This window comes from Lepidothrix coronata, unplaced genomic scaffold (assembly GCF_001604755.1).
Source record: "Lepidothrix coronata isolate B3197 unplaced genomic scaffold, Lepidothrix_coronata-1.0 Scaffold305, whole genome shotgun sequence".
In the NCBI taxonomy this organism is placed as follows: Eukaryota; Metazoa; Chordata; class Aves; order Passeriformes; family Pipridae; genus Lepidothrix; species Lepidothrix coronata.
The window spans coordinates 874,588-884,287 of NW_016690485.1; the positions used below are offsets into that span (position 1 = coordinate 874,588).

Sequence of the window (9,700 nt, forward strand, 5' to 3'; positions counted from 1 at the left end):
TTGGGCTCCCCCACCTTCTTCCTCTTGGTTTCCTTCACCTTTTCCTTGGGTTCCTTCACCTTTTCCTTGGGTTCCTTCACCTTCTCCTTGGGTTCCTTCACCTTTTTGGGCTCCTCCTCCTTCTCCTTGGGTTCCTCCTCCTTCTCCTTGGGTTCCTCCTCCTTCTCCTTGGGTTCCTCCCCCTTCCCCTCCCTGGGGGTGACCCCTGTTCCCTGCTCAGCCAAGCTCCAGGCCGCCGTGGTCCTGAACCCCGGCTATTCCACCCTCCCGCCCGTCTTCAGCCTGTGCCTGAACTGGAAGGGGGAGCGGAACAGCAGCAACGACGACAACATTCGGGTAAGGGGGGGCAGAGGGGCCCTGTTTTGGGGTGTCCCCAGCAGTTCTGTGCCCAGAACAGGGGAGGTGTTGGGCTGAGCTGCTGGGTGGGCACTGGGGTGCAGCAGCAGGGTCTGGGAGTGCGGAGCAGAGATCCAGGCCTGCGCCAACCTCATCCCTGTTTCCCAGGCCATGGAGAGCGAGGTCAACGTGCACTACAAGGAGCTGTGGGGGCCCAAACCGGGCTACCAGCTGCTCACCAACCAGCTGCAGCGCCTGTGCATGGTGCTGGACGTGTACCTGGAGACGGAGCCCCACGATCCCAGCGTGGAGGGGCCCAAGGAATTCCCCCAGGAGAAGATGTGTCTGCGCCTGGTCAGGTGAGAGCCCCGGGGGACGGTGCTGGAGGGACCTTGGTGGCACTGCTGTCCCCTGGTGCCAGCCCTGCAGCCTGTCCTGTGTGGGTCTGCCCCGGGAGCGGGTGCCAGGGGGTTCCTGATCCCTCTTCTCCCCTTCCAGGGGTCCCCTGCGCCTGAAGCCCTTCAAGTTCAACTACCCCCAGGGGTTCTTCAGCCATCGCTGAGCCCCCCCTGGGCATCTCTCTGGGATGGGCCTCGTCCCCTCTACAGGAGGAGTGTCCCCATCCCGCCATTTTAGCTCCTTTTCCAAGGTTTTGGGGTTGGTTTTGTAGCCAAAGGGATTAAACTGAAGCAAAAGAGAAGCGTGTGTGTGTCCCGTGTGTGTGGAGGGCTGGCAGGGGAGGCCGGGGGGGGCTCCAGCAAGGCCTGTGTCCCATCCCCGGGCTCTGACAGCTTTTCCTGGGATGCTGCCTGTCTCCTGCCCTCCCTCCCCAACTCGGGGAGCTGAGGTGGCTGGAGCTGAGATGGCTAAAAATAGCCCTTGTGCGGAGCCCGCACTGCAGCCCCAGCCTGTCCTTGGCAGCGCTGGCTCCAGCCCACCTGGCCCATCCCTGCAGCTGGGGGGGCTTGGACGGGAGCGGGGCAGGCTCCTGGGAGAGGCAGGAGGAGGGTTGGGCCATCCCAGCCCCTCAGCTCACCCTGGTTGGCACCAGGAGTTGGGCTGTTCCCCCTCCTCGCCCCGGGTGGGTCCTGTCCCACATCCAGGCTGGCACAGCTGGGGCTCCAGCCCCGCTCCCGAGGGCTCCTGCCCCCCTCTCCACGGAGAAATGTGTCCCCCAGGAGGGCTGACAGCCCCTCTGCTGCTGCCCCCCAGCCCCTGCCCTCGGTGCAGTGCTGCAGCCTTGGGGTTAATCCAGGCTTTCCCGGCCCCTTGGGAGCCAGGCTTTAAAAAGAGAAGGGACAAAGCACACTGAAATCCTTTGGAAAGCATGGGGGGGCTGGCCCTGTTTCCATCCCCAGGACATGGGAGGTCCTTCGTGCCTGCACTGGGGGTGTGTTTTCCCTCTGGAAAGACAGATCCCACCCCCATTCCTGCTCCTTTCCCTCCCTCCCCCAGGACAGACCCGCAGAGCCGGGATGTCTCCGTAAGCACTTTTATTTGGTTATTGCACAGTAAGCAAAGATCAGTGGGCTGAGGTTCCTGGTGCACCTGTGTGTGTCTGTGAGCAATTCCTGCAGCTCCCAGCCTGTGCCTGGGAGCATTCCTGCAGCTCCCAGCCTCTCCCACCGCTGCTCCAGGGGACAGTCCTTCCCCCCAGACCCCGCCAGCCCCCCCCAAGCAGCTACAGCTCTGCATTGCACTCGTCCATCCGTTGCACATACATTGAATAAATGCACTTAGAGGAGAAGGGGTGTCCCTGGGGGTGTCCCGGGGGGTCTCCCCCCTTCTCCTGGGTTATAATTCAAGTGTTAAATGTGGGGATCACGTTCTGCGAGGGAAGCGTCGCCCACCCTGCGGCTCTCACAGGGCCTATTGCTAAGGGGAAGCCCAGCCTGGGGGTCCCACCCCGGGCCCGGCCCTCGGGGAGGGGCAGAGCAGCCCCCGTGCCCGCAGTGCCCGTTGGCACCCAGGACTCTCCTCTCACTTCTTCCCTGCGCTGGGGGATGGCTCCGGGGCCGTGCCCTCCTTGCCAGAGGGGGCCTCGGCCTTGGGGGGGTCCTTGCTGGCTTTGGGCTCATCTTTGGGTTTTGCTTGGGCTTTGGGTTCCTCCGCTTTCTTGGGTTCCTCTGCCTTCTCCTTCCTGGGCTCTTCCGCCTTCTTGGGCTCCTCCACCTTCTCCTTCTTGGGTTCTTCCACCTTTTTCTTGGGTTCCTCCACCTTTTTGGGCTCCTCCACCTTCTTCTTGGGCTCCTCCACCTTCTCCTTCTTCGGTTCCTCCACCTTTTTGGGCTCCTCCACCTTCTTCTTGGGCTCCTCCACCTTCTCCTTCTTCGGTTCCTCCACTTTCTTGGGCTCCTCCACCTTCTCCTTTGGCTCCTCCACTTTCTTCTTCGGCTCCTCCACCTTCTCCTCAGCCTTTGGCTTCTCAGCCTCCTTGGCGGCCGCTTTGCCGACCTCCTGCTGAGGTTTTGGTGGAGTTTCCTTCTCAGCTTTTCCTTCTTCAGCGGGTTTGGGGCCTGGCTTGGGAGTCTCTTTCACCTGTGGGGCTGGAGGCTCAGTCACCTTCTCTTTGGGTTTCTCCTCTGCCTTGGCCGGGACATCCTTCTTGGGAGCTTCCTCCTTCTTTCCCTCCTCCTTGGAGGGAGCCTTGGGCTGCTCCTTGGGCTGCTCCTCCTTGGCGGGGGCTTTCGGCTCCTTCGGAGCAGGGGTTGGCTCCTTGGCTGGGGCCTCCTCCTTCCGTGGAGACTTGGCCTCCTCCTTCCCGGGAGATTTGACCTTCTCTGGTGACTTCACAGCTGGGCTCTTGGCCTCCTCCTTTGAGGGGGTTGGGGCTTTTTCTGGGGACTTCACAGAGGGGGGTTTGGCTTCGTCCTTTGAGGGAGCTGTGGGTGTCTCTGGGGACTTCACCGCCGGGCTCTTGGCCTCCTCCTTAGGGGGGGCTGAGGGTTTCTCAGGGGTCTTGGCCTCGTCCTTTGAGGGGGGTGCAGTTTTCTCTGGGGACTTCACCGCTGGGGTCTTGGCCCCCTCTTTTGAGGGGGGTGCAGGTTTCTCTGGGGACTTCACCGTGGGGGTCTTGGCCTCCTCCTTGGAGGGGGTTGGTGGCTTTTCAGGGGATTTGACAGCAGGGCTCTTGGCCTCCTCCTTGGAGGGGGTTGGGGGTTTCTCTGGTGACTTCACAGCTGGGCTCTTGGCCTCCTCCTTGGAGGGGGTTGCAGGTTTCTCTGGTGACTTCACAACTGGGCTCTTGGCCCCCTCCTTAGAGGGGGTTGGGGGCTTTTCAGGGGACTTGGCCTCCTCCTTGGAGGGGGACTCAGGTTTCTCTGGGGACTTGGCCTCCTCTTTTGCAGGAGACTTGGCCTCTTCTTCACCCTCTTCAGCTTTCTCCTCTTCTTCTTCCTCCTCTTCAGCTTTCTCCTCTTCAGCCTCTTTCTCAGCCTCCTCCTCCTCCGTGACCTCCTCGGTCACCTGGATTTCCTCCGTCTGCTCCTCCACAATCACCGTCTCCTTCTCCGATTTTTCCACCACCTTGATCTTCTCCTCGCTCTTCACCTTGATGTTGGTGGTGATGCTGGGAGCCTTGGGGACCACCTCGGGGTAGGAGAGCATCCCAATGCCAGTCTCGAGCCGATATTCCTCCCCTTCCAAGAGCTTTCTGCCAGGAAGAGACCAGAGTAGGGCAGTCAGTGATGGCTTCTCATCCCCTCCCGTGACCAGGAGCTGCCAGCCCTGTCCTGCAGCCCCATTTCCCTCCTTGCCCTGTCCTGGATCACTCTCATGCTCCTACACCCTGGGCTGGGCAGGTTCCCTCACCCTTCCCTCCACACTCCAGGGCTGGATCACGCAGCTGGATGTTGGTCTGAGGGGATGGATGGTCTCCTCCTCACCAAGAAGAGCCCAGGGGTGAAGGGGGGGACCTTGAGCAGCCCTGGCTGAGCCCCCCCCTCACCCTGCCCCCCTGTACCTGTAGGCAGCGATCTCGATGTCCAGGGCCATTTTGACATTGAGCAGATCCTGGTATTCCCGGAGCTGAGCTGCCATCTCCCACTTGGTGTTCCTCAGCTCGCTGTCCAGCTGCTGGATGGTTTCCTGGGGGCAGACAGAGCAGTGGGGGTGTGAGATGGGCTGTGTGGGGACAGTCCCTGGGAGCAGGGGGACACAGAGCACCCCCAAACTGTCCCCTGGTCTCCAGCACCAAGGAGCCCTCACAGAGGGGTCTGCAGCCACCTCCTCCCGCAGACACACAGAGAAGGGGACACGTCCAGGGGCTGTTCCAGGTGTCCAGTTCCCTTGGGGGACCTGGCAGGGGGACCCCAGCCTCCTCCCAGCAGTCCCTCCAGCAAGGATGAGCTGTGGGAATGTTTCTACCACTTGGGCAAGTCCAGTGACCACAAAATCCCAACCTGAGGCAGATGGGGATGGGGCATCACGCTGGGGACAGTGTTCCAGTGCAAGGCCACCACCCAGCGCAGCCCTCGCTTCCCAGGGCTGGGACATGGGACATGGCCTGAACCTTGGACACAATTCCATGGCATTTGTGACCAACACCGTGTGCATGAGGGACACGACAGCCTGGACACCCCCTCAGGCTCTGGGAACCTGATCCCTGGGGGCTGGGGAAGGCCCAGACACAGCCCTGAGCATTTGCCAGAGCTCCTGGCCATCTCTGAAGCCAGAACACCAGCTCTGCTCCGCCCTTGCAGCCAGAGGGTCCCTCCCTGTGCCAGCTCACCTGGTAGGACAGGACATCTGCGTGATGCCGCTCCTCCGAGTCCTGCCTCTGCCTCTCCAGTGACTCCTGGGTCCCTTTGAGGGCCTCCAGCTCGGTGGTCTTGGCCTGGAGCTGCCGGCGGTACTCGGTGATCTCCTCCTGGGCCACTCTCATGGCGTCCGTGTTCACCTTGGCCACCTCGGACAGCTTGTCCAGCCTCACTGCGACGGGAAAGGGGGCATGGAGGGGGGCAGGGAAGGAGGCTGCAGTTCTCGGGGAACCTCAGGTCCTCCCCGTTCCACACATCCCCGCGTGGTGTCCTCTGCAGAGCCGGCCCAGGCTCCCCGGGCTCGCTGCCTTCCCAGCCCTGGCCCTGGGAGGTGAAGGAGGACCCTCCCGAAGGAGGGCACCTCCCTCGCGCGGGGGGGTGGAGGAGGACGGGCACGACCGGCTGGGTGGGTGTTTTCGCCATCCTGGGCGTCACCCAGCGCAGACCCTCGCCGCAGACCCCCCCCGGGCTGTGCCACAGCCCCCCCGACCCACCGCATCACCGCACCCCGGAGGAGGGGGGATGGTTTGCCGCAGCGCCCTGCGGACACCCCGAGGGATGGGGAGGGGGGAGACAGGAAAAGGGGACAGGAAGGGTGGGACGCAGATCCTGCGGCTCCCGGGGCAGCCCCCGCCCCGCGGGACCCGCTCCCCCCGGTCCGCGCTGCCGCTGCCCGCGGTGCTGAACCGCCGCTGTCCGCGGTGCTGGACCCGCCCCGCGCCCCTGGGCGCTGAGGCTCGGGGGTGCTGAGGCTCGGGGTGCTGAGCTCCCCTCGGAAGGGCCACTCCCTGCCCTTCCCCCCCCCCGCATTACGGATGCGGTACCACCCCCCCCCTCCGTCCCGCACTGCAACCCCCCCCGGCCTCGCCCCAGCCGACAGGGACCAGCAGGACACCCTGCAGCGTCGGGGGGGCACCCCAAAAACTTACGGGGTGCCGTGATCCTGGCACCCTCCTGGAAAGGGACTGGGGGGCGGGAGTGGGGGGCACAGCACCCACAGGCACAGGGGGCTGGGGGCAGGGGCGGGGGTACCCTAACGCCCCCCCGGAGCACTGGATATAGGGGGGATTTCTGCCCTCCCCCCGGAGTGGGGGTCCCCTAATGCTCTCCCAAAGCACAGTTTAGTTGGGGGGGTCCCTGCCCCGCCATACGGGTGGGGGCACCTTAACGCCCTCCCGGAGCACAGGATAAAAGGAGGGGGTCTCTGCATCTCCCTGGAGGGGAGTCCCCCAACACCCTCCTAGAATAGAGTATATATGGGGGGGTCTCTGCACTCCCCTGGAGTGGGGGTCCCCTAACGCCCTCCCAAGGCACAGTTTAAATGGGGGGGTCCCTTTTCCCTCCCCCGACGTGGGGACACCCTAAAACCCTCCTGGAGCGCAGTTTAAATGGGAGGGTCCCTGCATGGTCCCCCTCACCCCCTCCCGGAGCGCAGCACACGGGGATGAGAGGGGTGGTCCCCGCACCCCCGGGCACGCCCTTCCTCTGACCCCCTCCCGGGGAGGGGCGTCCCCGGGGGGGCTCGGGGTCCCTCCCCGCGCACTCACCGCGGAACCACTCCTCTGCCTGCAGGGTGCTGCGGGCGGCCGTGCCCTCCAGCTGAGCGCGCAGGTCCCGCAGCGCGGCCGTCACCCCGGGGCGCAGCGCTGCGGGGGGCTCGGCGGGGGGCTCCGGGCGCGCCCCCCGCAGCAGCGCTCCCACCTCGGCGCGGTGCTGCCTCCGCAGCATCTCCGCCTCCTCCCGCAGCGCCCGCGCCCGCTCCTCCAGCGGCGCCCGCGCCCGCTCCTCCTGCGCCGAGCGCTGCGCCAGCCCCCGCGCCGCCGCCTCCAGCTCCCCGCGCTGCCGCGCCTCGTCCTCCAGCCGCCCCCGCAGCGCCGCCACGTCCTCGGCCAGGCGGGCCCGCTCCAGCCGCAGCTGCCCCTTCTCGGCTCCCAGGCGCAGGACGGTGCCCCGCATGTCCCGCAGCTCCCGCGCGTACAGCTCGCCCATGGCCGAGCGCCCCGCCTGCTGCTGCCGCAGCGCCGCCGCCTCGGCCGCCAGCGCCCGGTTCTGCTGCTCCAGCGCCCGCACCCGCTCGATGTAGCCGGCGAAGCGGTCGTTCAGCACCTGCAGCAGCTCCTTCTCGTTGCGCGCCCGCGGTTCGCCGTTCAGCGAGTCCAGGCTCTCGGTGGAGGACGCGGCCGCGCTGCCGCCGCCGCCCCCCGCGCCCCGCGCCCGCCCCGGCACCGGCGCCGGCCACGAGTGGAAGCCGCTGGAGGTGGCGGAGCCCCGGGGAACGCGGCCCGGCTCCTTGCGGAGCCCCCCCGGGGGGCCCAACAGCGTCTCCAGCATCAGGCTCATGGTGACCCCCCCGCCCTCGCTGCGGCACCGCCGCGGACGCCCCGCTTTATAGGGCTCGGGGAGGCCGCTCCGCCCCCGCCACCGGCAGCGGGGGAGGGCACCGGCACCGCCACCGGCACCGCCCCGCGCCGCCGCCGCAGCCCCGGGGGTGCGGGGACACCCCGCGGCCACGCCCGGGGGGAGCGAGGGGATGCGGCGGGAGAGGGGATTGCACGGGCTGTGAGTGGGGACCCCCCGGCAAGAGAATTGGGAGCCCCGGGGCACAGCAGGACCCTGGGAACAGAGAGTGGGACCCCCGGGAAGGGAGGGGAATGCTCCTGAAGGGAGCATGAATCCCCCAAGCTTCCTGCTCGCTTCCTGCAAGACCCCAGGGAATAAAGGATGGGAGCCCCGTGAAGGGCATGGGATGCTCCTGATGGGAGCATGAATCCCCCAGGCAGGGAGCAGGACCCCTGGGAATGAAGATTGGGAGCCCCGGGAAGGAAGTGGAGAGCTCCCGAAGAGAGCACGGATCCCCTGGGCACAGGGGGACCCTCCGGAATAGAGACTGAGACCCCCGAGGAGCAGGGGGATGCTCCTGAAGGGAGCACACATCCCCCTGGCAGGGAGCAGGACTCCCAGGAAGAGAGAATGGGAGTCCTGGGAAGGGAGCAGGGACCTCCAAGGACAGTGTGAGGACCCCGTGGGAATTGGGCGGTCCCTGAAGGGAGCATGGACCCTCCCGGGCAGAGAGTGGGACCCTCAGAAAGGGAGGGGAGACCCCCGAGGACAGAGTGAGGGCCCCATGGAAAGGGGGTGGGGAGCCCTTCAAAGGGAGCATGAACCCCCTGGGCAGAGAGCAGGACCCCCGAGAAGAGAGTGGGACCCCCAGGAATAGGGAGTGGGAGCCCTGGGAAGGGAGCAGGGACCACCCAGGGCAGAGCAGGGTCCTGCCCCCTGTGAAGGAGAGAGGGGGGACCCCCGGGGGGGCACAGACACCCCCGTGCCATGGGTGGGATGCCAGGGCAGGGACCCTGGGGGGTGACCACCCCCGGGGGTCAGATACTTATTGGGACGGGGAGGGGGGGGTTCTGGGCTGCCAGGAGGGTCCCCCGGTACCCTCTGTGCCAAGGGGAGAGGGGACTCCCCTGTGGGTGCCGGGGGGGCTCCAGGCACGGGGAGGAGAGAACCAGGTCTGCCCTCACAGCTGGGGAGGGGCTGAGGGGGCTTCCCCCTCCGAGCCCCCCAAAACCCTGCCCTTGTGTCCTGAGCACGGACTGACCTGCTTGTCAATCATGGGCAGCCCCGCCCACCACAGCCAGCCCCGCCCACCATGGACTGCCCAGCCAATCAGTGCTTGGGAACCACCGGGCCAATCAGGGCTCATGGATGGCCTGCCCAGTCAGCACTCACAGACCCCCCAGCCAATCAGCATAGTTGCAGCCCAGCCAATCAGCACATACCTGTGGGCAGGTCCCAACAGTTCAGCCAATGAACAGTCGAGTACATGGCAGCCAGCCAGTCAGCAGCGGGGTACATGGAGCCCAGCCAATCAGCAGGCAGAGATCCCAACCAATCAACACGCACATCCAGAGAGCTCAGCCAATCAGCAGCCAGTTGTATAGATCCCAGCCAATCACCTCCCAGGCACAGAGATCCCAGCCAATCAGCAAACAGGTGATCACAGCCAATCAACACACACATCTATAGATGCCAGCCAATCAACACACAGGTGCACAGATCCCAGCCAACCAACTCCCTGGTGTGTAAATCCCAACCAATCAGCAGCCAGTCCATGGATCCCCGGAGTATCCCATGGTGCCCCCTCTGTCCTCCTGCAGCAGCAGCAGGTCCCACCACACCCCTCATCCCAAAAAAGCCATGGAAGTGGATCCAGGAGCAGCCGAGGCTGCCTGTGGGATGTGCCGGGAGGGAGGGGGGAGGCTGAGCAGGGGACAGACCCTGGGGGTGTGGGGACACAGGGACAGAGCCTGGGGGTGTGGGGGACACACAGACAGACCCTGGGGGTGTGGGGACACAGGGACAGAGCCTGGGGGTGTGGGGGACACACAGACAGACCCTGGGGGTGTGGGGACACATGGACAGAGCCTGGGAGTGTGGGGGACACATGGACAGAGCCTGGGGGTGTGGGGGACACACGGACAGAGCCTGGGGGTGTGGGGACACAGGGACAGAGCCTGGGGGTGTGGGGGACACACAGACAGAGCCTGGGGGTGTGGGGACACAGGGACAGAGCCTGGGGGTGTGGGGGACACACAGACAGAGCC

General features: G+C 65.6%; 2 protein-coding genes across 3 annotated transcripts in view; one reads left to right on the top strand and one right to left on the bottom strand.

Annotated features, from left to right (window-relative positions):
• THOC5 (THO complex 5) overlaps positions 1-1,036 on the top strand; it is an 18,004-nt gene extending 16,968 nt beyond the window's left edge. Inside the window, exons 16-18 of the mRNA XM_017837448.1 lie at positions 169-336; positions 505-695; positions 835-1,036. Coding sequence (XP_017692937.1) covers positions 169-336; positions 505-695; positions 835-898 — 423 coding nt within the window. The 3' untranslated portion in view covers positions 899-1,036. The remainder of the gene's footprint in view (positions 1-168; positions 337-504; positions 696-834) is intronic.
• A 778-nt stretch (positions 1,037-1,814) lies between these two features.
• Positions 1,815-7,442, bottom strand: NEFH (neurofilament heavy polypeptide). Of its 2 annotated transcripts, XM_017837541.1 has the most exons (5): positions 6,641-7,442; positions 5,066-5,265; positions 4,298-4,422; positions 2,680-3,988; positions 1,815-2,616 (listed from the first exon to the last, which is right to left on the bottom strand). In XM_017837541.1, exons 1-5 carry the CDS (start codon positions 7,431-7,433, stop codon positions 2,317-2,319), a joined length of 2,727 nt encoding a protein of 908 aa, XP_017693030.1. In that variant the 5' UTR covers positions 7,434-7,442; the 3' UTR covers positions 1,815-2,316. The 2 variants fall into 2 exon arrangements, with proteins under 2 accessions (XP_017693030.1, XP_017693029.1); XM_017837540.1 differs by having other exon boundaries at positions 1,815-3,988.
• Between the last annotated feature and the right edge of the window lie 2,258 nt (positions 7,443-9,700).